Here is a 26,019-nt window from a genome sequence, read left to right on the forward strand (position 1 = left end):
AAAATACATAACACTGAAGAAAGGAGACGAACTACTTGTGAACAATGACGAAATAGCCAGTGAGTTTCGCGACATTTTTTCTAATATTGCGAATGACAATTCGCATGATTTCGAATTTTCCCCGAATTGCAAGATTCAAAGAGAATTCTTCAACACCATAATAACAGACGTTGAAATTAAAAATACAATTAAGAAACTTAAACCAAAATTGTCTTCAGGCGTCGATGGAATCCCAAACTTTATTATCAAGGGCTGTAGTGATCTGCTGTCCCCTGCACTTGCGAGAATATACAATCTCTCTCTGGAGCTAGGTTTCTTTCCCTCAACATGGAAAGCGGCACTAGTAACACCCATATTTAAAAAGGGGCATCAGGGAGATTCTTCTAACTATCGACCAATCTCCCTACTAAACAGTTTAAGCATGGTATTTGACATAATAATGAGTTCTAAATTATACACATGGATTAAGGTGAATCTTCCGGAAAGCCAACATGGCTTCGTAAAAGGAAGATCCATCGAAACTAATCTTCTAAGCACATTGCAATACCTAGCGCCCATTATCGAAGGGGGGGGACAGGTTGACATAATATATGTCGACCTGTCCAAAGCGTTTGACAGGGTCTCACACAGAGTGCTAATTCAAAAACTAGAATACTACGGCCTGTCGGGAAAATTGTTAGAGTGGATTAAAAGCTACTTAAGCAACCGCACAAGTACCCTAAAAATCAATGGGCAAAAAACCAATGTCACATACAAAGTAACATGTGGCGTTCCACAGGGGTCATCGCTAGGCCCATTACTATTTAATATTTACACAGCCGATGTACCGTCTCAAATTAATCACTCGAAAATCTTCCAATTTGCTGATGATAATAAACTTGGGAATTCCATATCGACCGAGTCGGACTGCGAGAAACTCGAAGCCGATCTCTTAAATCTTAATAATTGGTGCATCCAAAACAATATACCCATCAACAATGACAAAACATTTATAATGTCATTCACTAGAAGGAAAACTCAAATTACGTATAATTACAAATTAAGTGGTAAAAGTCTCAACAGAGTTGAAACCATAAGGGACTTGGGAGTAATTTTTGATAAAAAACTAAATTTCATTGCACAGGTTAAAAATACCTTAACTGATTGTCATAAAAAGCTAGGTTTATGCCTTAAAATCGCCAAAGACATAAATTCACCAACCTGCTTTATAAAACTTTACCTGACACTTGTTAAACCAAAACTAATTTTTGGAGGCCTGCTGTACAGTGGCTGCAGTGAATACCAATTATCTAAACTTGAACGGATACAGAATAAGTTCCTAAATTATTATAAATATTATTTTCAATCCAAAGCCTCACACAAGACGATCCTAGATAAATTAAAATTAGATACCATCAGAGAAACCCTTATCAAATTGGATATCGCATTCCTGCAAAAACTAAACAGAAATTATATAGACTGCTCCTTTCTGTTAGAAAAAATTAATTTAAACGTTCCTAACAAGAAAACTCGTCAAAGGAACAACAGAATATTCCAACCTAACATAACCTCAATAGAGCCCATGAGCAGAATGATGAAAAATTATAACAAATACGGCTCTCGTGTAGATCTTTTTGACAAGGGTAAATTATCCCTAAAAGAAATTCATCTGTAAAATTTTTAGGACCTTTAATGTATATTTTTAATGTATGTTTTCATTTTCTTTTATTTTTTTCTTTTATTTTTTATCAATCTGTAAATGATTGTTCAATTCCACTCCTCACCTTTAAATTATTACCCCCCCCGTGCAAATACTTGCAGGTCAAACCTATGTACCGTTTATTTGCACGCAATAAACATTATTATTATTATGCTCAAGTCTAAAACATCTGTTTGTACACAACCCTAAAACATCTGTTTGTGCACAAGTCTAAAACATCTGTTTGTGCACAAGTCTAAAACATCTGTTTGTGCACAAGTCTAAAACATCTGTTTGTACACAAGACTAAAACATCTGTTTGTGCACAAGTCTATTCCATCTGTTTGTGCACAAGTCTATTCCATCTGTTTGTGCACAAGTCTAAAGCATCTGTTTGTGCACAAGTCTAAATCATCTGTTTGTGAACAAGTCTATAACACCTGTTTGTGATCAATTCTATAACACCTGCTTGTGAACAAGTCTATAACACCTGTGTGTGAACAAGTCTATAACATCTCTTTGTGCACAAGTCTATAACATCTGTTTATTCACAAGTCTATGACATCTGTTTGTGCACACGCGAGTGACTTCTGTCTGAGCTAAGGTCTACGGAATATTTTTGAGCACGGGTCTACGTATTATTTTTGTGCAAATGGGTATGGAATCTTTTTGAGCATAGAAGTTTGAAATCTGTTTGAGCATAGGGGCATTGAAAATGTTTGTGCATGGAATCTGATGTGCACATGTCTATAATATCTCTTTTTGCGCGAGTCTGCGACATTTCTTTGTGCACAAGCCTGTGATTCTATTTGTGCACAAGTGTACGAAATATTTTTATGCATTGGTGTACGGAATATTTTTATGCACAATTGTACGGAATATTTTTGTGCACAGGTGTACGAACTGTTTTTGTTCACAGGTGTACGGAATATTTTTGTGCATAGGTGTATGGAATATTATGGTGAAAATGGATTTGGAATATTTTTGTGCACAGGTGTACGGAATATTTTTGTGAAAATGGATACCGAATATTTTTGTGCACAGGTGTACGTGATATTTTTGTGCACAGGTGAACGTGATATTTTTGTGCAAATGGGTAAGGAACATTTTTGAGCATAGGGATATGGAATGTTTTTGTGCAGAGGTCCATGGATTATTTTTGTGTACAGGCATATGGAATGTTTTTGTGCAGAAGTCCGTGGAATATTTTTGTGTACAGGTATATCACTCATGTTTGTGCACAAATCTATAGAATGTTTTGTACACCGGTCTAGGACATATGATTGTGCACAAGTCTATGGCATCAGTTTGTGCAAAAGTCTAAGGTATGTGTTTTTGCACAAATATTTGACATCTATTTTTGCACAAGTCTATGGTATCTGTGTGTACAGGTCTACAAAATATGTTTGTGCACAAGTCTATGGTATCTGTGTGTACAGGTCTACAAAATATGTTTGTGCACAAGTCTGAAGAATCTTTATGTGCACAAGTCTACGGAATCTCTTGTGCAAATGTCGATGACATCTCTTTTTGAGGAAGTCTATGAAATTAGTTTTTTACACAAGCATATGACATCTGTTTGTGCACAAGTCTATAACATCGGACTGTGCAAAACCGTGTGACTTCTGTTTGTGTACAAGTCTGTGGAATCTATTTGTGCACGAGTCTACGTAATATATTTGTGCGCAAATCTATGGAATCTGTTTATGCGCTAGTCTACGGCATCTGTTTGTGCACGGGTCTACGGAAAATGTTTGTGCAAATGGGTGTGGAATTTTTTTGAGCATATAGGGGTATGGAATGTTTCTGAACAGGTCCAAGGCATGTTTTTGTGCACAGGTCCATGGAATATTTTTGTACACAGGTCTATGTCACATGTTTATACAAAAGCCAATAGAATATTTTGTGCATAGGTCAATGGAATCTTTTTGTGCACAGCACAGCTTTATGAAATATTTTGTGCGCAGGTCTAGGGAATATTTCTGTTCAAATGGTTATGGAATAGTTTTGTGCTATGGGTATGAAATCTTTATGTACACAGGTCTATGGAATCTTTAGCGCGCAGGTCTAAGGAATCTTTATGTGCACAAGCATATATAATGTTTTGTGCACAGTTCCATGAAATATTTTGTGCACATCTCCATGAAATCTTTTGTGCACAGGTCTATTGAAACTTGATGTGCACAAGTCTATAGAATGTTTTTTGTGCACATGTCTATGACTTCTGTTTGTGCACAAAACTATGGAATCTGGTTTGAACATGTCTATGACATCTGTTGTGCACAAGCCTGTGACTTCCACTTGTGTACAAGTCTACGCAATTTGTTTGTGCACATGGCTACGGAATCTGTGCACAGATCTCCGGAATCTGTTTGTGCACAGGCCTACGCCATCTGTTTGTGCACAGGTTTACGGAATCTGTTTCTTTACAGGTCTACGGCATTTGTTTGTGCACAGGCCTACGGCATATTTTTTGAGCACAGGTCTAGGGAATCTTTTGTGCACAGTTTTATGGAATCTCTTTGGGAACAGTTTTATGGAATCTCTTTGGGCACAGGTCTATGGAATATTTTTGTGCACAGGTCTATGGAATCGTTTCGTGCAAATGGGTATGGAATCGTTTCGTGCAAATGGGTATGAAATTGTTTTGTGCAAATGGGTATGGAATCTTTATGGAAACAGGTCTATGACTTCTGTTTGTAAACAAGTCTAAGACTTCTGTTTGTGCACTAGTCCGTGGAATCTGATGTGCAGATATCCTTGACATCTCTTATTGCGCAAGTCTATGATGTATTTTTTGTGCAAGTCTATGATGTATTTTTTGTGCAAGTCTATGACATCTGTTTGTGCACAACCCTGTGACTTCCGTTTGTGTCCAAGTATCCGGAATCTGTTTGTGCACATGTCTACGGTATCTGTTTGTGCACATGTCTACGGTATCTGTTTGTGCACAGGTCTACGGAATATTTTTGTGCACAGGTCTACGGAATATTTTTGTGCACAAGCCTACTGAATCGTTTTGTGCAGAGGTCTAAGGAATCTGTCTTTGCAAAGGCCACTGCATCTGTTTGTGCACAGGTCTAAAGAACATTTTTGTGCAAATGGATATGCAGTATTTTTGTGCAAATGGATATGCAATATTTTTGTGCACTGGTGTACGAGATATTCTTGAGCATATTTTTGAGCATAGGGGTATGGAATGTTTTTGTGCAGAGGTCCATGGAATCTTTTTGTGTTCAGGTATATAACATCTCTTTTTGCACAAGTTTATGACATCTGTTTGTGCGTAAGTCTATGACATCATTTTGTGCGCAAGTCTATGACATCAGTTTGTGCAAAATTCTAAGGGATCTGTTTGTGCACAAGTCTACGGGATCTGTTTGTACACAATTATATGACATGTGTTTTCACATCTACGAAATATGTTTGTGCACTCAGGGTGACCACAAATAACCTTGTAATAGTTATAGGAAAATAAGAAATTTACAATTGATTTACAGGAAATTATAGGAGACTAGCTGTTGCCCGCGGCATCGCTTGAGTGTAGCATTAACGAAATAGTGAACAATCCAGGACATGCCTTTAATTAAAAAACCCGTCCACTATGTGTAACAAGCGACTAGTAGTTCCCCCTGTTGAGACAAATTCGCGCCAGCGGAACTACGTCATTTTAGGGACAGAATTAAAGGTCACGTGAGAGAGTGGCTATCTAAAGTGGCATACACGAAATATAGAATGTGGTTTATGTAAATAGGGAGAAATGAGGTAAGCTGTAAATACCGATTATCACTGATACAGTTTGGAAACACACAGTGCTTATTCTTAACCATTTTACTTAAATAACGACCAAATTTCAATAATTTGAAGAAAATTGAACAGGAGATAACGTTTTACGCCATTAGATTTCAAAATTTCAAATATTATACTTTATTTGTTCACCCGCAGATGGCGTTAGCAAAAACGGAAATTACAGCTTAATTTGTCCCCAATTTATTTTTCTCTCTCAAACTTCCATCCCCTCCGCCTATCTTTCCACCCCCTTTTTGTTACAACTAGTGGATGTCTCGGTTTGTACGTGCAAAGGTACGGCTGTTAAGTCCTGGATTGTTCACTATTTCGTTCATGCATCAAGTATGGGTACATTTTACTGATTCGACTAATATTTTTGTAGCATCCTAGGAGCGAAGGCACTCGGCGTCGCCCATCAGCTCGTCAGGACATTTGTTATTACTTTACACGCAGACATTCTATATAGAAAGGTTTTTAAATATCTGGCCGCCATTTAAAATGATGGCAACAAATCGATCCCGAAAGACCAAGACCCTTCTATAGGTTAAAGGAATCCAGTGTACTAAATATTTGTGAAATCGGTTGAAACTCACGGACTTTCTTACAAAGAGAAGATTTGTTACATTTCTGGGCGCCATTTATGAAGATGGCGGCGGAATGGAAAAATCTTTCTTAGTACGCGCCTACTACTTACGAGTAACGTTCCTCCAAATTTTCAGCCTTCTGGGGCCAGCGGTTTGGGCTGGGCGATGATTATCAGTCAGTCTGTCAGTCGGTCAGGACTTTGATTTATATAGATATAGATGTATAATTAAAAAAACAGGAAAAGACAAGAGAACTACTCTTGAAAAAATAGCAAAATATAGGTTGCAAATGCTTTGAAAGTAATAAGACAAGATTTACAAAGGAGCTTTGGTTTAATTATAACCATAAGTTCGTAAGATATGTTACATAAATTTGTCACTGGAAACTGAGAGCTTGTCTCGAAGTGACGTAAATGAAACGTCATAGCTTCTCGTAAAGCGACGCCTGATGAGGCCCTGTCAAAGGCTTAGTACAGACTAAATAGGAAGATGGAGTAGAAAATCGCGTGTAGTCAATTCTCGCGTCGTTCTCGAACTAGCTCTCATTAAGTCTCTAGCATTTCGAAATATAGGAAGTGTCATACTTATGGAACGTAATCTTAGAAACATATGCTATAAATTTAAAACATCACAGACTTCCCTGACAAATATTTTTAGAGGCTTCCATAGCTTTGGTGATATATAACAAAACCAAAAGTGAGAGCGCACAAAATATCTACAATTTCAAAAAATAGGAAAATATAGGAAAATTATCGAAATTATAGGAACTAATAGGAAGACATCCGAAAATAGGAAAAATTTTAAAATTTAGGAAATGTGGTCACCCAGCGCAGGTCTATGGAATATGTTTGTGCACAGGTGTATAGATTGTTTTTGTAGACAGGTCTACGTAATAATTTTTTAGCCTAAGTCTTCGGAATCTATTTGTATTATTGCATCCACTGTGCTTTGCACGTGAAGACGACGGGAAGGCAATTTGAGTTGGACTGGGCGTTGAAGCAATCAAGTTCAAACGCGATAACTAATAAACGCGCAACACCACAAGACTTAAATGGAGCGATTGCTTTTCAGTATACGTTTTAAAATACTAGTTTCTAAACAGTTTTAATTCATATTAAGACTGAAGTTACAGATATTAATAAAAACTGTCTTTGTACACAAAGACGCGAAAAAGTAAGAGATAAGTGTAGAAAATTAATTGTTTGAAGTAACAGATATTCAAATTTTCATTTTTGAAGACGTGATTATAAAACATCAATTATTTGAAAAAATTTCTTATCTTAGTTTTTTTCACAAAAATTTCAGAGAAACTACCTTGATACTACTGTTTATTTTCGAGAAACATTTGCTTCGAGGAAGTTCAAATACTCGGATATCTGAAAAATAGAGCTAGAAGTATTTATTTTTATATTTCAAAATTGAAAATATTGCGAACCGAAAATTACATTCGCCCTTTGACTGTGATGTAGTTATTAGAGTCAAAAGGATCTGTAGCTTGATCGTGATCTTTTGAGAGATATACAACACGTCAATTTTTGGAACCTCGAAAGCTTTAAAATAAACGAACACGTTTTGTTAAGTTTTCATGCTTGATTTTGTCTGCTATCAAAAATTTTCTGCCCATTTTATTCTCCTTATAGGCCCGAATACTCAAACTAACTCTAAATTTTAAAAAGAAAATAAAATGCATACGTTTTCTATTTTTAAAATGATGCACATGTTTAAGGATAAAATATTTTACTTAAGGAATTTTGGTGAAAAAAACTAAGATAAGAAATTTTTTCAAATAATTGATGTTTTATAATCACGTCTTCAAAAATGAAAATTTGAATATCTGTTACTTCAAACAATTAATTTTCTACACTTATCTCTTACTTTTTCGCGTCTTTGTGTACAAAGACAGTTTTTATTAATAGAATAATGGCGTCACCAATGAGATCCTTACCACTATTAAGAAAGTGGGTCTTGTTGAAGTAATCAACGAGATTTTTCTCAACAATAAAATTAACAGTTCAGCGACTGGTGTCTTAAATGTTCAAGTAGAATGTTTAAATTTAGTCGCGGGTAAATATTGAGTTTTATTATTTATTTGTACTTTTCATACTATTAAAGGGAGGGTGAAATGAAAAATCAAGTCGGGTGCAAATATCATATCTTCAGACGAGCCCTATATGTGCCCGACCTGCTCTCTACCAGCCTTAAGTGACTCGTTTTTTGCTATTCAAGAACCTACATCTCCGGATCATTCCGCCTTATCGACACAGCCCCCTCGACGTTCGAATTGCATCACTTTCTTCCATGCCAATGTTCGAAGCCTGCGTAACAAGCTGAACGATCTAGCACTTTTGAACTCCTCGCGCTATGATATCATTGGCCACACGGAAACTTGGCTAGACTCTTCGGTTATGGATTCGGAGTTACTACCCCCGGAATACATAACTTTCCGGAAGGATCGTCTTACCAGAGGTTGCGGTGTTTTATTATCGTTACATGAATCATTACATCCTGTTCCTGTCGAGCTCCCATGCGCATTCCAAACCTCTGACGATGGGATTCCAATCGAAGCGGTATTTGTGACCTTTACTTGCGGCTTTCGTTCGGCTGTGGTCGGTTGTGTCTATCGTCCACCAAGTTCTTCCCTGGCTTACCTGGTTACGCTTTGCGACCTTTTTGGACACCTCCATTAGACCCTGCCGCCACATGATGTGTTTCTTTTGATGGGCGACTTGAACCCGATTTAGCGTTTTTGTCTGTCATTTAATAAAAGATTAAAAATGTGTTTAAGGGCTAAGCGAGGTTAAGTAAAATACAATTGAAACTGAAAGTGACAGTCTTGTTTGTAATAAATTGTTCAAGAACGCAGACGGTATTTCCTGGATGTTTCACTATGCAAAATGGTCTTATAATTAGAAGAAGAATCGATAAAAAATAACTTTATTTTCCTCTTTATCCTCCCTTTAAGGGCTAGGGTATGTCCAATAAAATATCAAGCAAAAATTCAAGCTGAAAGTGACTGTCTTGTTTGTATAAAATAGTTCAATAAAGCACACGAGCATTCTTCAGTTTGAAACTCGAAGGAAGTCTTGTTATTTGAAAATTTTCCTCCAAATTTTATAAATATTTTTCAACTTTTAACTAGTTATCAATAATGATATTAATGGTTATCCAAAATTTCTTTAAAAAGGATAATTTTCTTTCCTACACAATAAAAGTCTTAAAACACAAAATGGCCTAATATCCCAATACCTCCCAAAGTTAGTATTTTTACCATAGAAAATAAACGAAAGGAGTAGCAGACCAGCAGCGCAGAGAGACCAACTTCAAGTGTTTACCGTTCGGGTTCGTTTTAGCTGTTAGCTGTTATTTTCAGTTGTGATCATTGTTACCGGCATTAATTTTTTTTCCTCTTTTATTTGTTAGGGTTTTCCATCGGTAACTTTGAACGTCAGTTGTGAAATACGCCTTTGCCCATGCTTTGGTTGCGGTCGGCTTTATTATTAAGCCTCAACAGAGATAGATTTAATCTTAGTAGTAGGATTGGAGAACGGTTAGTGTTTAATTCAGTCCGACTCATAGCCCAGTATAGAGCCCTCCCTCTAACGAGTGATGAAAAGTTAAAATTTTCTGATTGCTCACTTAAGCTACGTTTTGCTGACGTTGTTGACGGGATCGGCGAAAAATACGTTATTCCTTTTTACCTTTGTTGCTTTGACACGCCTCTCCTTTCATACCCTTCCTTTCCGTGGAATTTGACGCGCCCCTAGATTACTCTATTCTCTATTCCCACTTCTAAAACTAAATCTATCCCTGGTCTCACATTTGCAGTAAACGCGGGAGGCTATAGCCCAACCTCAGGCTCCGTTTAGAGAAGCTCAATCGCGTAGCGAAAATTCCTAGCATAGAAGCCATCTCCTCTGAAGTTGTTTCTTATATGGAATAGTCGAATATGTCTATTTGAAGGGATCTCGTGAAGCGCATATGCCATCATGAATGAGTTTTTCACTAGGCTGAAGGCCCAAACGTAATTAATGTGAGTTCTAAATATTATGATATCATGGCCCAAATAACAATATTTTCAAATCGCTTCTCTCCTTCAAAAGACGCAGGTTTTCTCATAAAGGGAGGGGAAAAGGAAATTAAAGTGATTTTTTATTGATTCTTCTACTAATCCTGAGACCAGTATGCATAATGAAAAATTCAGGAAATACCTCCCATTTATTTTAATATTCAAATTAGGCTAAGATTTTAAGAATAGTTTCAAAAAAGGAACACCGACCAATCGCGTAACGCCGTGCCTTTTTGTTAACAAAATTCTCGTGGCACGCTCCATGTCTCGCGCCACAATTGTCACATCGCGCAAATTTTTTCAAGTCTCGCGATAAATTTATTCAACACGCAGCGTGCCAAGAGAAAATTGTTCATAAAAAGGCAGGGCGCTACGCGATTGGTTGGAGGTCCTTATTTAATATTATTCATGAAATTTCAAACTAATCGTAGTTTAAAAATCGTTCGGTGTTATTTCTTGGATGTTTCACTGTCTTATGGAAAAATCAATAAAAAATTACTTTATTTTCCACTTCACCATCCCTTTAATCAACGTCTGATTTGTTTCGAAGTATTGCGCCACAAGACCAATCATATATATACGCATGAGGTGCCATAACATATAACAAGCATTATTACGACAAAGATTCGATACTCGATTATGAATTATCGCCAATCTAACCAAAGTTGCCAGATTTTGAATAAAGGCTGATTACTCGTGACCTATTGATCCGAATTGAATTTGGTGAAAACTTTTCAAATATGAATCGACCCCAAGGAATCCGAAAATCGCATTTATATCCTCGAGAATCCAATATTGATAATTTTGAGATTTCTGGTTTCCGGTATAAGTATGCAAAGGACAACTGTGGTACGGGTAAAATATGAAAGAGGAATGCAAAACTTTTATAACGCACTTTATTCCAGAGCGCTAGCTCTAATAGTTTTTGAAATATAGTAAAATATGTGCGAAAAACGCAACGCGCAAAGACTTCTTTAACAGTCTGTACTTGAACTTGAAAGGGTTTGGTGAAAAGGAGGTCGTCGACCAAATCGCGCGACTCCGGTTCTTTGGTGACGAAGGTAATTTCGTCGTAGGCGTACGGGAAGGAAAAGTCCACGAAGCGACCGCGTTCCGGAGTCGGGGTCACCGTTGAAATGCCCACGTCAACCTCCTATTCAGCGTTTAAAGCGATATGCGTGGTCATAAAGGGGGGTGGGGGGACATCTATCTAAGTCATCTTACGTTTCGGGCCACCATTCGTATCAGTCCCGAGCACTGGTTTCCCGGCATGTTTTGGTCGCAGAAACCCCACTGTCCGTTGGACGACGTTGAAAGCCGGTACCTGCGTTATAAACATAAGTTTTCGTTAAGTGTTCAAAGTTAGCGAGTGAGCGACTAGTCAAATGCTCTGAAATTGCGTCCGTCCACCTATTACGCGGAATGACTAGTCCCTCGGATAACGGAGCTTATATACTCACTGGAATCGCAATTTTCGCGACAGAGCTTCGAGGATTTGAAAATCTCTCCCTTTCAGGCCGACTACCGTCGAATTGCCTTCCGTTGAAAGGACGTGGCGCAGTTTGAAGGCGTTGTGCTTCATTCGGGGATAGTACTGTAACGGCCAGATTTTGTCCATTCTCTGTCAACATATTTATCACATATGTATCCTTGCTGTACCCCTTTTTACTTTTCGACCAAGCCTCTATATAAGGCGGGCTGGCGCTGTTGGTGGCCAAGAGACCCCAAAACCTGTTTGTAAAAAGGGAAATCCCCTTAAAGTAGAGGGGCTAGTTTTTCTCGCTTGAGAAAGGCAGTTCTTGTTTAGTAAAGAAGCAGTGCAGTTCGCTTCTTCTTTAACTCCTCAATGGAGATACTTTAAATTCAATCTTTTGCCAATAAACTTAAGTTTTGTTTTATTTTACAAACGAGGACTCATTTTTGTAGTTAGTACCTATAACCCCCATGTCCGCGACAGTTAACCACGCGCACGGCTACAGTACCTAATTATAGTCTTACCTTGCGAGAAATTGGACAGATTCGATTACTTAATTGACTTACATCGATAGCGGCTACCGACAGAGTCAGATTGTGACATCGACCCTTCATTTGTTAAAACCTAAGTTTGATTCGACAATCGGAGCTACTGCTTTATTATCGGAATAAGCTTTACTCTGTAGGCACGCGTTAAGTAGCATGACGTGCCACTTAAAGCACTCACAGAAACAATAAGCCAAACGATTAAAAATAACCTGAATCGTCGAAAAGCTTTTAGTCGTTTGCCAGAGGATTAACGTTTCTAGCTATAAACTCTAGTTTAAAGGAGGGCGAACTTTGTATTTGTAGGCGGATCTAGAGGAGCGCACCTTGCCTTTTTCCCGTGGGATGCAGCGTAGTAAACAGAAAAATACATTTCTATTAAATTTTCCAATCAATTTTTTATTCTTTTCGAGATGTTTTCCAGCATTTACAACACGCGATTCTCGCGCAAGTTTTGTCCCAAAATATTTTTATCGGAAAAGGACCCTTCCCCCCCCCATAGGAATTTTGAGGCAAACAAATACGAAAGCCTCCTTTTATTAAGAAGGCTGCAATTTAAACGCTGTTATAGTCTTTGTAAGTTTCTTCTTCGCATCTGCCATGATATAAATCCACGCTTAAGTTGTTCGGTCTATTTATGGGCGTGCCCGATATTAAAATTAACTTACTCGCAAGTATCGGTGTTGAATAGGGAACCGCTGGAACATTCTTTGTTGTTTTTGCAGTCGCATCTGCATTCTCGGTAATTCGGTCTCATTTTCGGTCCGCACATGCTAGGATTAATCTTGCAGGCGCATTTACAAGTGTTCTTGTTAAAAATCTGAGAGAGACGACACCGGGAACTAATTAGCTAAAATACTCGCGAGAAAAGGTTAGGACTAGACCAATTACTTCGAACTCTTTACAGTTGGCTTCGCTGAGAGCGCAAACGCAATCGCATTTCTTGTGTTTTTCAACTTCGATGACTCTGCATTCGTCTTGCATGTTTTGGGTGGCCCGTCCACACCAACCGTTTTCGCGTCTTTCGCCACGTTAGCCGCATTCGCATTGTTCGCTTTCATCCGTCGCGTTTCGTTCACACCAGAAAAAACGTCTACTAAGCGAGGCTTGCGAAGAGAGCAAAATTCTTTGGCGTGCCAAAGATTTTTGCAAGTTTTGCGTTGTTCGCAAAGGATCAACCAATAACGTACGCTTATATTTTGACGTCATAAATGATTTCGTCATCGAGGTTGCTTCTTTCCTGTAGGAATTAAACATGGCACCTGTGTGTTCCAAACAGAAGAATATTTTAAGTTTCAATAATAATGTAATAGCTTCTCTTCTGATATTAAATCACCGTAATCGAATAAAAAAAAGAGAAGAATATGGGTACGAGAAGTGTTTCAGGACCGACCTGTAGATGGTGACTTCCACAATTTAATACCGAAAATGAGAATTTGCTATGAATATCATAATGACAATATGTACAGAGAAGTGTTTCGAGTCACACCCAGCCAATTTGATTATTTATTGAGTCTCGTTAAAGATAATTTAACTAAACAAGACACCCATTACCGAAAAGCCATAACTGCTAAAGAAAGACTTTACATCACATTGAGGTAATATTTGTATTATGTTTAATTATTTGAATTGGTTGTAAATTTACTAGCTTTTCTATAGGTATTTGACAACTAGAGATAGCTATCGAACTTTGTCATTAGCGTATCGAATTGGTAAATCAACCGTTGCTAAAATTGTACCAAAGACTTGTAACGTCATATGGAATGCAGTTCAGCCAATATATCTTCCACCAATGACTAAAAAAGCAATGATGACATCCGCGTTAAATTATTTTCAAAAGTGGAATTTCCCTAATTGTGTTGGCTCCTTGGACGGAAAACATATTGAATTGGTCGCAACTCCTAATTCTGGCTCTATGTTTTTAATTTTACACGGAATTTTATTCCGTTAAAATTTAAGAAAGGGCACCAATCCCCTGTGCCGGACGCGTCCGCGAAAACGGTTTCGCGTACGCTCACTCGCGTACGCTTACGATGGGAGAGAGAGATCGCTAGCATACGCGATGGCGATACGAAGAGAGATGGAACCCAGATCGGAGGGAAACGAAGCTCCGCTGCCTGCCTGGTATATTAGTGAGAGGGGGAAGAGGGAGAGGGGGCATCCCGCTCGGAGAGGAGAGAGAGGAAAGAAAGGTAGTTTAAATCTCGCGGGCTTTTTTGAGTGAAAGAAACAAGTTGATAATTTTCGTGCACTGCTGCACTTTGTGCGCGTGATACATCAGAGATTATGCTGAATGGTTAGGTTAGGTTTCGTAAAATAGAGGGGACGGTTTACGGTCATAGTGATTTCTGGTTTAGGGGATCCAGGATTTTGTTTTAGATACATTATTTGATTCGTATGGTTTTTAAAAATTATACTTCAGTGGGGTGCACAATTTAGTTTCATTAATATTATTTGAAATGTGACGTTATTAGAAATTAATTGGATACACGATTGCGTTTCAGAAATGTTTTTAGTTGTACGATTTATTGGAGATCAACTATACGGGGGGTCACGTGAGCCGTGTAAAATTACTATTAAGGCCCAGCCCTTGGGCCATCTTGTTCAACTACAAAGGAACCTACAGTATTGTGTTGATGGCGGTGTGCGACGCATATTATAAATTTACATTTGTAGACATTGGAAATTTCGGTGAAATAAGTGATGGAGGTGTTTTTGGTGGTTCAGAGTTGGGGAAAGCAATTGAAGATGAAAATTTCTTTCCGCAACCAAGAAAAATTGAAGAAAATGGGCCTGAACTTCCGTTTTGTTTTGTTGGTGATGCTGCCTTTCCTCTTAAACCCAATTTAATGCGCCCTTATGCTGGCAGAAATCTCCCAGCTGATCAAGACACTTTCAACTATAGATTGTCTCGTGCTAGGATGACCATTGAGAATTCATTTGGGATTCTCAGTTCTAGATTTAGATGTTTGCAAAGCCCTATACCTCTTGACCCAGTGAATGCTGAGGCTGTTGTAAAAGCTGCAGTATGTTTGCACAACTTCTTGATGACGAAGGAAGAACAAACTGATATGCGTTTGTATTGTCCAATCAAGTACGGTGACCATATTGATGAACATGGAAATTTGGTCAAAGGGGAATGGAGACTTAACCATAACAGTAATATGACCGGGCTTCCTCGGCAAGGAGGTAGAGCATGTAGAAGAGGAGCCATACAGATAAAAGATTCTTATAAGGAATATTTTACTATTAACGGTAAAATGGAATACCAAGGACGTTAAAGATTACTCGTTTAATAAAAATGATTTTATTATGAAAATACAGATTATTAATTAATTTGCTCTGCCAATTTGTCACGTTCTTCCTCTTCAAGCAAATCATCGAGCACTTGCATGAGTGCATGTTTTGCTTTTCTTTTGTTTTTATCATTTAAAGATTTAAAATCCTTTTCTAGGCTCAACAGAAATAAACGATCCGGATCCTCTGGGATGGCATTGCAGGAGCTAGCATTGATTTTACCTGTATTTTCTTTCCAAATATTTAGGAGCGTTTGTTCATAGGCATCAACCTTTTGTTTTGGCTTTTTATATTTGGCTGATTTCATAAATGTTTCTTCACTTTCACGTTTGCTTGAAGACGTACTGGGCCGACTGTCACTTGCTCTCAAGCTAGACGTAGAGCTGGTTTTTCTTGGCTTAGGCTAACTGTTATTTCCTTGGTCAGCATCGGACAGCGCATTTGCCGCCTCATTAATTGGCTCCTCGATAATGAAGTCCTTATCTTCATGTTCAAAAACCATTTCCTCATGACTATCTTCTGGCTTATCAGGATTCTTATCAGCCGCCTCGTCTTTATTTGCTTGTGACATATTGTTAATTGTTCTGCGTGGAAACAAGAATCGTTAAATCTAGCTGTTTATTTTTCTTGTATTCACGTTCTTTCTGTGGCTAATCGAGTCTTTAAGGAAATGAAGGCTTTCGTAGAGGTCCCATACCTCTCTGCTCGAACAACCACTGCCGCTCAATTTCTGTCCGTCCATAATTTTCTTTTCTCGGACATATTTGTCTCTAATTGACTTCCATCTAAGTTTTGGGTGGGACTTAGAATGGAAACCTTTCGGGCCTTTTAAGGTCGCGACTCGAAGACGCGTACACTGGAAACTTTTTCTACATATTGAGAACACATTTAAGACACTTTAAGATCCCTATATACTGTAACAGTTTTAGATCACTCAGCGCTTGCAGAACTCTAGAAACACACGAGCCAAAAGCGATTTAAATATGTGCTTTAGTGTTCTAAAATTTAATATATGAGATCTAGTAGTGCACCAAAGTGATCTTAAATTGTGATCTATTGGTGTGCATTAGGATCACTAGCGTAACTAATTTAGATCACTGCAAATTTAGGAAATCACTTTGAGATCACTTATCTTTTTCGATACGACCACCGAGTGATCTCCCTCTACACCCTCAACCCATTCATTTTCCACATAGGCCAATCCTCTAAAAGTTCCTAAAGTTTAATTTTCCTAACCCTATACTTTGAATCATAAAAAAATAATTTTCAAATAAATTCAAAATCCGTTTATTTCATTCAACAAAGCGTGTATATCAAATTTTGTTCCAAATTTTCATTAATTCTACTTCAACCTTAACCGCCTTGGAAGCCAATTTATAGTAGTTATCCTTCAATACTAGCTTGGTTGCTAGAGCCATTGTTTGTAAATACTCTTTCGGGTAATTAATCTCGAAAGAGTAATATATAGCAATAAGCAGACTTATGACATTCGTCAATTCCATGTATTTTTCTGCCAAATGTATTTTAAGTCCAAGTCCAAGTATGGCGCAATCTTTAGGTTCATTGCCCGCGAAGCTTATTACAGCCATGGGAGGACCCTCTAACATTTCCAGTATTATATCGTCAAATTCTTCCGTCTTCACTTGTTTTATAATTGGAAGAGATTTGATGCCCTTCGATTGCGTTACAGCAACTTTTTTTTCAAATATGCTCCATGCTTGAAACTTTTTTCTTTCATTCTATAAAAACAATAACATTTGCAAGGCACATTTACCAAAATGCGACATAATTTACCTTTGCAATCAAGGATTCCTTTGAAAACTCCATTATTGCGTTGACAAACACCTCAACATTTTTGTAAAACTCATCATAGACCTTAGTTCCAAGTGTTAGGCGTAGCTCGTACAAAAACTAAAAAAACGTTGAAATTTTTAGTTTAACCTTTTATTATAAGGCCTATCTGCGTAGCATTAATTTCAAAAAGGCCGCTTACCGCTCTGCCATTTTCAAAACATGGGTAAAGAGTAAGAAACGGCGCAATTGAAAATTCTTTTTGGTTTTTCAAGAAAAAAGTGCGATTAGGGTATGACTGCCGAAGTAGAGCCTTGATGGTGCCCCAATCAGTTTTTTTCTTTTCCCATTCTTTCTTGATGTTTTCAGTTAATTGTTTAATGTCATCTTCATCAAGAATTTCGCCAATAAAATTGTCTCGAGAGTAGCTGAGTTAAAATAAAATACTTTTTTGTTATTTTTTCAACAATAAAAATGCATTGCTTAAGATTACCTAATTGGCTTAGATTTTGGCGTTTTTACAGTTTTGGTAGTAACAACTGTAGGAACTACCCCATTACTTAATTGTTCTGTGCTAGAAGTATCAACAGATACTGCTACAATTTTCATAAATCCTTTTGCTTGGTTAAGTGACGCGTCATCTTGTGATCTTCTTTGTTTCCCTCGTTCCTTTCTGATTTTTAGACTCAAACATTTTGTGAACTCTTTCTACGTTTCAATTCAATGTAAATATCGTTAGATTATATACTAAGATTATGGTTTTACTTTAAACTTAAATTCGGATTGCTATTTTATATACTTACCCACGGAGTATTTCCAGACATTTTGAGACATTCGTACTTCTCAACCATCCTTTTCCCAATAATTTGATAAGTCATTTGATTGCAAATTCTTGAGTCATTTACCCAATGCAAAGCGCATTCCGATATAAAAGCGGTCCAGTATCCCTTTTCCGTAACACATTTGTTTAGGAGGGCGCTTGTGACAAGTGGGGAGAAAGTTGGTAGCTCAATCTCTGCTGCAAACAAATAATTTTGTATACTTGCGCTTATATGTTATGACCAGAGAAATAATTAAAAATTTGCACAGGAAAAAAAGTAAATTTAAAAGTAAATTAGAGAAAAGTTAATTGAAAGCTTTTAATTAAAAACATCGCTTGAATAGTGGCAAAAATATTGGCTAATCTAGAATAAAAAGCAAAACTTTAGGAAAATGTAGGATAAATAATATCAAAATTGTAGGAAAATATATGAGAAAACAATTATAGGAAATTACAGGATAACAATTAAATAGTAAGAAATAAAAGAAGTCTAGTCACCCTGGTATGGGTTTTAACTTTATATAGATTTACCTTCTTTAGACTTATCAATTTCAATGGTAGAAGAGATACTAGGACTATCAGCCTTTTTTAAATCATTAATTGGACCTATTTAGAAACGATAGCATTGTAGTAAATTAAATTTTTATTGAATTCGTACCAGGTTCAATTAATGTCTTTGAAAACTTTAACTACATTGGAAATTTACGAACATATTGACTAAATACATAAAAGACAATTTTAATAAATACCTTCTGCTATATCGGCACGAGGATTTCTAAAGTTAGTTATGTCACTTTCAACGACTGACGAAACAATTGGACTTTCCACATTTGTTAAATCATTGCTTGCACCTATAGAAAAAGTGTCAAGCTTCTCATTGTAGTCGTAATGAATATCTGTTGAACTACCGAGACTCTTACTTAGCTCCGAGTTAGTAACCTTGAGAACGTTACCAATATCAGAAGAGAAGTTTGATTGCTCAAGCACCTGAATATGGTTATTACTACCTAGAATTTATTTTGAGAATTGTAAGTCTCAGATTTAAAATAGTTTTAAATAAAAGTGTGTGCACTTGCCATCTTTGGTCTCTTTGCTTCCCGAGATAGTGTAATTAGTTTTTTGAATAACATGGTTGTTACCATTTCTTAAAATGACTATAAAGAAATGTAAAATCTGAAATGTGACAAGCATTATACCTAAAGCATATACATAGTTTTAACTAAAGGGTTTTTGCAGTTCCCCCAATGTCACCCTGGCTCTGCTGAGCCAGGGCTATAGCAGTTCAGAATGAATCGGTGCTCGAATAGCTAGGCTCAGAGACGGCCTGACAACACTGCACTGTTGAAAGCTACCAGTGAAGGAAGGAATTTTCACCAGCCCTTTTAGCAAAAACTATGTATAGGCCTACGTAATATACGTACGTTTCTCATGTTTAGTGGGTGGGCATCCACAGTATTGGCAGTTACTTTCGTTCCCATTTATTTCATACTCTTCGCAATCTCCTACGTCACATTCCTTACACGGGCCTCTTCCTATACCTCTACGGTCTAACATTTTCCTCTATACCTATACCTGGTCATTCAATTATTTTCATATACCACATTGTAATGCGGGATTTTATATTTTTCATATGTGCAATTTAATGTTTCATTTTTTTTGTTGTAAATTTATGGAATTTTGGTTCAAAAATAGACCATAATTAATGGTCAGGCATGTAACAAGAATATTTGTTAAGCATATAACATCTGTCATTATAGTACCTAACTGAAAGCGGCCATGGGCAATGAAGGTCATCCCATTGAATAACTAACTCTGTATCAGCAATTAAAATTTCGAATGCGTTCAGGTGTTTTGCGTATTGCACAATTTCAGCCTGCTTCAAGATGAAAAAATATCGTTTTCCTATGGCTAAAATTAATTTTACCACAGCTAAAGACTGACATTTGTCCTCTAACCGATTTAAAGAAATGCCAATTTCATTCATATAAAGAAAACCCTGAATTTTTAAATTTGTTACTAAAAAAACTTTACCATCGCCGATGAACGGTAAAATTTGATTTTTTGTGCACGGTTCAAGATCATTTATAAAAACTTCTTTTGTGACCTTAACATCATCACAAGCATACAAAAAATTTGGGTTTGGGTCAGCAGAAGAGTTGTTTTGGTAAAAACAATTTCTTAAAAGATGATATCTTATCATGCTGAGTGAAATATTTTTAAAAGATCCCCATTTCCTTCCTTTAAACACACTGAAATGTGCTTCAAAGCGCATGCACCAATGGTGTCTTAGTGGCCCAAAACGCCTAATTTGGTTAGGAAAGTGAATCATAAAATGAAACTTGGGCTTTAAATTAATGTCTGGGTACTGAACTAAAAACGTCTCATGATGATATTTAATAGCTGCTTCGAGCTCCATTATGGTATCATTTAAAGCATATGGGGATGTGCATATATGTGTAATTTTTGCTAACAAGACAAAGTTTGAAAGCTTTGCATTGTCATTAGGAACCTTCTGTGCTAAAATGAATGGTAGAACTTCGATTAGAGCCAATGACGCGGAGGCTGATAGGGAAATATTTCCTTTCTCCGAAAGACAAGATTGGTCAAACAAAGTTGGCTTTGACTTAATTTCTAAATATGAGTATGGAAAAATTTCCAACTGTCCATTGAGCCAGTCAAGTGAAAACATTTTTTCCTCGTTTATGAAGTTTTGAAGCATAGCTTTCAACTCAACAAATACAACTCCTTCTAACAGAACGTGCATCGGATCATGTACCGCTATTTCAAGTGAAATATCTTTGATATGAAATAACGGCGATAGACAGTTTATTCCGTACTCTTTGCTCCAGCGCTTTCTTGCACCCACACTTTCTAGTTCATCTAAAATCTCACACATATCTAAATGATCTGTAGTTGTTCTTAGTTGAAAATCGTTTTCCATGAAACTACTCCAAATTTTCGGTCGCTCTCCGAGGCAAGTACGGCAACATTTTTTTGCAAAGGCCACCCCTTCTTTGAAGCCCCACAACTGATTTGATGCAGGGGTGTCTGCTGGAGTTCCCACAAGAACAGCGGTGAAAATTTTACCATTACCAAACAAGTCTATACCATTTTTCAAGCTATTCATACTTTCTATAAAATCAGATAAAATATTTCCCATACCGTACTTCCTAATATCAGATGATCTAGCAATAGCAAGAAGCTGTTTTGTGTGTAATTTCGATCTAAATTGCGGCGGAATATTACAAATTTCATACGTAAATACTGTCAACTTGTGGATCTTCCTGTGAACGCCAATTGGATTAACAGTTTCAATATCATCCACGTGCAAAATAATTTGAATACAAGTAGAAAGTGGTATCTTATTCTCTTTATAGTACTCCCCATCGCACCAATCTCTCATGAGTGGCCCTTGACTTTCGTGAGAGTTTTGCATCCAGAAATTTACGTCAGGGGTTCTAATTAACGCTCGTAAACTGCACAAAATTGGGATTGAATATCCATAAATATTTTCACGGGATAATCTACCGTTTTTCCTTTTAGTTTTTTTCCCTAAGTACACAGGAATGCTTTCCAGTAAGTTAAACGTACTACCATAATATTTCATTCTAGAAGCATCCGATCTCATGTGATTCAATTTGGAAGTGAAATTAAACATGCTGTCATAGCGAGCTTCATTAAAATTAACTATCCCATTGCTTTCAATTTCAGCACAAATATTTTCTCTCAAGATGGAAAGAATTTCAATATTAAGAACATTAATTTCCTCAGCAATAATATTTAAAGTAGTTATGCTTATGCCATGGGTTGATTCTAATTTTAAAAAGAAATACCCAAAGGATTTCTCAATAGACCTTTTGCTTGGTTCTGGTACATCTCGCCTTTGTATTCTAAAATCATCTTCATTATCACTGTTACTTATCGATGTATCCAATTCAAATTCCATATCATTTAGTTCCCCACCCTCATTATTATAATTTAAATCATTATTCTCAGGCTCAGGTTCTTGCACATGCCTATGTTGACGACTACAGTGTACTTTGAATGCTGAGTAACTAGTTGATTTATAGGGACATAGTTTGCAAGCCACGCTGAAGGAGCTTTCATTCCGATGTAGGCTTAAAACATGCTGATTTAGACGGTGAGTGCTTGCTGTTCGATAGCAGCACATTGGGCATTTAATATCATTATTATTGATAGCCGCCATATTTAAAACAAATATGAGCCAATTTTATGACAAAATCAATATAAACACAAAATTCCACATATGATAAAAGCAATCCCAAAAATTACATTATGGCAACAAAAATAATTAAATTTTTAACACTAGGCCCAATTGACATTACTGTACCTATTGGAAAATCTAGTTTTAGTAAGGAACACGTTATTGTGAACTTCATGGTAAAAATAATATTAATATTCACTACCATTCGCCCGTAAAACAATAAACAAAGCCCATTATATACCATAAGCCTTGGTCCGGGGAGAAAATACTTTATTTTAATTAAAATTATCAGACAAATTGACACTTACCAAAAAATTATTACGTAGAATTTAACGAGTTCGTAAATATTAGATTAATTAGATTAACTGCCTTAAATATTCGAAAAAGCAAACACGAAGCACATCCGAGATACGACCAATTTAAAAAAAACTTGTCCAGATACTAAAGTAAACAAACTTTCCCTTGAACTTGTGGAAAATTTAATGGGACGATGGGACACGAGGCGCTGCCTCTCTCTCTCAACACTACTTCGGGGGAGAGGGCAACGCACGGTAAAGACCGAAAAAGTTGCCAGTTAAAATTGCACGTATGAAATAGCACAATCAACCGCTACTTAAGAATGTTTCTTTAATTAAAAATTATCCAATTTTAACCCATTTATTTGAAGAAAGGCACTCAATTTGACAAAAGATATTTAAAAAGGAATTATATTCCTCTGATATTTTTTCATAATAGTATATTTGTTTTACCCCGCATTAAGCTCTAAAAAAAGCCCAATTGGGCGACAATCTTCTCATCTGGCAACACTTTACGATACCTCTTTATTTATAGTTTTTTTCCTCCAAAAAGGGAGGGGTGTACAGGTGAAGTTTTCCCCAAACCACGTGTTTACATTGTGATTTGAGAGGGTGGAATATAGCGCAGTAGTAACATGGTATACTTGGTTTCAGTTGGAATTTAGAGACGCTATTTTCTTTCCTATGAAATTATACATTATAAATCCATACGCCTTAGCTATTCCTCACTACCATTTCAATCTTAGTATAGCAATGGGGTTCCGAGAATTCTTTCAAGTTTTCTATGAAAGGATCGGACAATCATAAAATTAACGCTTGATTTATAATTAAATAAATTGATAGTCATTTTGAAATTTAAAATATTTCACGCATTTTTAGCTAAAATTCGAGGATTGCCTTTCAGTGAATTATTATAATTGAAATTGAACTGTATTTGATTTCGTTTAAATATCCGACCCCCTCTTATATTGGTAAATTTCCATTTCCAGCTGATCTATATCTCTTCCACTCACTATACGCACGCCTAACGTTTTTACTGAAAGGTTTTTATAGCTCCTCTGGAAAGGGAAATTATAACCATTAAGGAATCGAACAATTTAGTTTGGTTTCGATATTACCATACGTTATAAAATGGAATAGGCCTGCAATATATTTATGTGAGATTATTATTTAAAGTTTTTAGGAAGTGACATCGTATATTCTGAAATAATTTTTCTTTCTGCTTAAAGCACGCAACTAGATCATAGCTATGTTCGATGTGTGTTCTTAAATTATACCCGGATAGTGATCTCAATACGATCCAAAGTTGTTGGCTAGTGATCTTCATGTGAGATATGATTTCAAAAAGCGATTGAACATACATAGATCACAAAAGTTCACAAGGGAACACTGTTGCATCACTTCTATTAAACCTAGTTCACAGTTAGAACACAAACGAAACACTATGAGATCACTCCTGGACCACTCCGAGTGAGCTAAGAGTGTACCCTAGTGATCCAAAAGTGGTTTTATAATTTGCAGTGTACTTACCGGTACTTTGACCATCTCTTTGTCGACGGCGACGCATTTGTGCGTGGGTGAAGAGCAAGAACTGCTGCATCTGTCGATGGAAATGCACCACGGTATTTGCAACTATATACCAATGAATGAAATGATTTAAAATATGTTTCCCGAGTTTATCTTTCGTTTGATTTACGGTGTTGCCGGATATATCTCCGTTGATCATTTCCAACTCGACCATGGTTTTGTGAGGTCCCGATTGACACATGCAAGCGTCGTTAATACCGATTTGCAAGGGCAAAGCGCAACCTTTGCCAACTGACAAAAGAAATTCGTCTTTAGCCAGATTATTATTATGTCGCGCAACAACGACTCGTTGATCGGTCCCAATCCCTAGAAGTAGATTCTCTTCAAAATGGTAACTATAGCTACTTTGAGGTATTGGTACCGATAAACTATGCGTGATTAAATGCGTGGGAAAGCGAAGTGCTCGTACTACTCGATCTTTTGCATCGACGAATATAATCGGTAATGTCCCGATCGTAGGTGTCCTTCAGTTCGTCACCAAATTGGTCTCTGACCTCTTGCATGTGACGTCGAACTTCTTCGACGTATTTCGATTCATCCTGAAATACCTTTAAATTTAAACGCCAACGTCAACGTGTACTAAACGAAACCTACGAAATAATTATCCGTCTGATTCAAGGCGTTTAAGAGTTGAAAGGAGCTAAGGAACAAGACGCAAATGATGGAATGCAACATTGTACTGTCTAAAATGAGTTGAAATTAAGAAAGACAGCCGCTTTTAAACTAGATAGATCGCGTCAGCCTGACAAATGTTCGCGTCTCGTGTACGAGTGATATGGATGACACATCCGGGAGGTGGAAAACGGAAGTTTCCCATCAAGGGATGTACTCGGAATTAGAGTATTGCGTCACGTTAAGTCGGCTTTGTTCCAGAAAGATTGTAAAAAAACAGTGGGTTTTTTGATAAATAGGCGAACATTGAAAGCGACTCAATGATGAATTAAATCTTCCTAACACGAGAGAAAATCACAAATGAATAGTCGATGAGAAGTAGTTCCCCCTCAAACCCCTCAACTTTCGCAGTTTATATTTCATTGCGACATAAGATTTCGGGCTACATTCTGTATAGAGGGAGCGGGGTACTTTTCCACTTGTAAAGCGTCTTTTCAAAAATCTACCTGGTAAACAACCATGCAGTAAAGGGAATACCACCACCCCTATTTTAATCTTATCCCGGACCTTGACTGACTTATTACATTCAGTCTCTCTCTATCTTGTTTTCGGCGCCACGCGCTGGCTGATGCTGCTGGGGGTTCGCCCCTTAAAAACCCGGGGGAGGTTTAAATTATCCATTTTGTGTATGATGGGAGGAGGGGCCCGTCTGGGGATGACCACCACGGAGGCGTAGTGACGAGCCCCTCGGGTTTTACCCTTCACAAAGACCTTTGACTAAACTAGATTGCAATCTCTTCTCAAAACATTTCTTTCTTTTTTTTTCAAAGCGAGGGGTCGGATACGCGATAGAGAGCGGGTCTCGCGAGAAATTGCCAACCTTGGAAAAATTAAGACGGGCTAACAATGGGAGACGGGTAGAGGAGTGGTACGTTTCGGGTAAAATCGGTGTCCCAACAATAAACAGCTTCAAAGTGACCGGTGTAATGGAAAACCACATTCCATTATTTTCATAGAACCGAGTAATCCTCCAGAATCAGTCAGATCGCCGGTACTTTCTTTGGCGACTTGGTACGCGAGTGGCTACGTGATCGTCAGATTGCTCCCAAGCCCTTCGCGGCACTTATAATTTCAGTTAGTTCCAATTTTAATATCTTTGTTGATATCAAGAAGTATCGTGGGTCAAAGGTTGGACGCCGTATTACGCCGCCCATCCATCTTATTATCAGTAATTAAGGTTTATTTGGATTTGGCT

At 37.3% G+C, this 26,019-nt stretch overlaps 4 protein-coding genes across 5 annotated transcripts in view; 1 reads left to right on the plus strand and 3 right to left on the minus strand.

Moving 5' to 3' along the window:
* The window catches only part of LOC149705301 (uncharacterized), a 98,655-nt gene extending 89,528 nt beyond the window's left edge, over nt 1–9,127 (plus strand). Inside the window, exons 1-2 of the transcript XR_016381580.1 lie at nt 7,277–8,090; nt 8,164–9,127. The gene's annotated coding sequence lies outside the window, so the exon portion shown is untranslated. Of the gene's footprint in view, nt 8,091–8,163 lie in introns of the transcript that reaches the window.
* Nucleotides 9,128–10,126: 999 nt separating this feature from the next.
* Nucleotides 10,127–13,859, minus strand: LOC149705309 (glutamate [NMDA] receptor subunit 1-like). The gene is made up of 6 exons (XM_089865664.1): nt 13,028–13,859; nt 12,805–12,956; nt 11,578–11,738; nt 11,342–11,441; nt 10,963–11,270; nt 10,127–10,142 (listed from the first exon to the last, which is right to left on the minus strand). Exons 2-6 carry the CDS (start codon nt 12,871–12,873, stop codon nt 10,127–10,129), a joined length of 654 nt encoding a protein of 217 aa, XP_089721790.1. The 5' UTR covers nt 12,874–12,956; nt 13,028–13,859.
* A 2,837-nt stretch (nt 13,860–16,696) lies between these two features.
* Nucleotides 16,697–22,773, minus strand: LOC149705310 (uncharacterized). Of its 2 annotated transcripts, none has more exons than XM_089865558.1 (11): nt 22,578–22,773; nt 19,466–19,616; nt 19,121–19,198; nt 18,965–19,051; nt 18,794–18,895; nt 18,576–18,650; nt 18,028–18,239; nt 17,718–17,932; nt 17,427–17,652; nt 17,228–17,344; nt 16,697–17,172 (listed from the first exon to the last, which is right to left on the minus strand). In XM_089865558.1, the coding sequence occupies exons 2-11, from the start codon at nt 19,596–19,598 to the stop codon at nt 16,747–16,749; spliced, it is 1,671 nt and encodes a 556-aa protein (XP_089721684.1). In that variant the 5' UTR covers nt 19,599–19,616; nt 22,578–22,773; the 3' UTR covers nt 16,697–16,746. The 2 variants fall into 2 exon arrangements, with proteins under 2 accessions (XP_089721684.1, XP_089721683.1); XM_089865557.1 differs by having other exon boundaries at nt 18,028–18,242.
* Nucleotides 22,774–23,971: 1,198 nt separating this feature from the next.
* Nucleotides 23,972–25,148, minus strand: LOC149705311 (uncharacterized). The gene is made up of 5 exons (XM_089865665.1): nt 24,747–25,148; nt 24,562–24,691; nt 24,262–24,383; nt 24,096–24,197; nt 23,972–23,977 (listed from the first exon to the last, which is right to left on the minus strand). Exons 1-5 carry the CDS (start codon nt 24,825–24,827, stop codon nt 23,972–23,974), a joined length of 441 nt encoding a protein of 146 aa, XP_089721791.1. The 5' UTR covers nt 24,828–25,148.
* Nucleotides 25,149–26,019: the final 871 nt, after the last annotated feature.

This window comes from Phalangium opilio, unplaced genomic scaffold, assembly GCF_054372755.1.
Source record: "Phalangium opilio isolate 3A_F unplaced genomic scaffold, DU_Popi_V2 ptg000014l_1, whole genome shotgun sequence".
NCBI classification, from domain to species: domain Eukaryota; kingdom Metazoa; phylum Arthropoda; class Arachnida; order Opiliones; family Phalangiidae; genus Phalangium; species Phalangium opilio.

Bases quoted from the DNA above. Each gene is read 5' to 3' on its own strand.
- LOC149705309 (XM_089865664.1), bottom strand. From the start codon at position 12,873: ATGCAGATGCGACTGCAAAAACAACAAAGAATGTTCCAGCGGTTCCCT. The intron at 11,739-12,804 runs GTAAGTTAATTT...ATATGTTGACAG, and splicing joins TTCAACACCGATACTTGCGA to AGAATGGACAAAATCTGGCC. The intron at 11,271-11,341 runs GTAAGATGACTT...AACGCTGAATAG, and splicing joins TACGAATGGTGGCCCGAAAC to GAGGTTGACGTGGGCATTTC.
- LOC149705310 (XM_089865557.1), bottom strand. From the start codon at position 19,598: ATGTTAGACCGTAGAGGTATAGGAAGAGGCCCGTGTAAGGAATGTGAC. The intron at 19,052-19,120 runs GCAAGTGCACAC...AATAAATTCTAG, and splicing joins AAGCAAAGAGACCAAAGATG to GTAGTAATAACCATATTCAG. The intron at 18,651-18,793 runs GTATTTATTAAA...GTTTCTAAATAG, and splicing joins TCGTGCCGATATAGCAGAAG to GTCCAATTAATGATTTAAAA.
- LOC149705311 (XM_089865665.1), bottom strand. From the start codon at position 24,827: ATGTTGCATTCCATCATTTGCGTCTTGTTCCTTAGCTCCTTTCAACTC. The intron at 24,692-24,746 runs GTAGGTTTCGTT...AAGGTATTTCAG, and splicing joins ATCAGACGGATAATTATTTC to GATGAATCGAAATACGTCGA. The intron at 24,198-24,261 runs GTAAATCAAACG...ATTGGTATATAG, and splicing joins GAGATATATCCGGCAACACC to TTGCAAATACCGTGGTGCAT.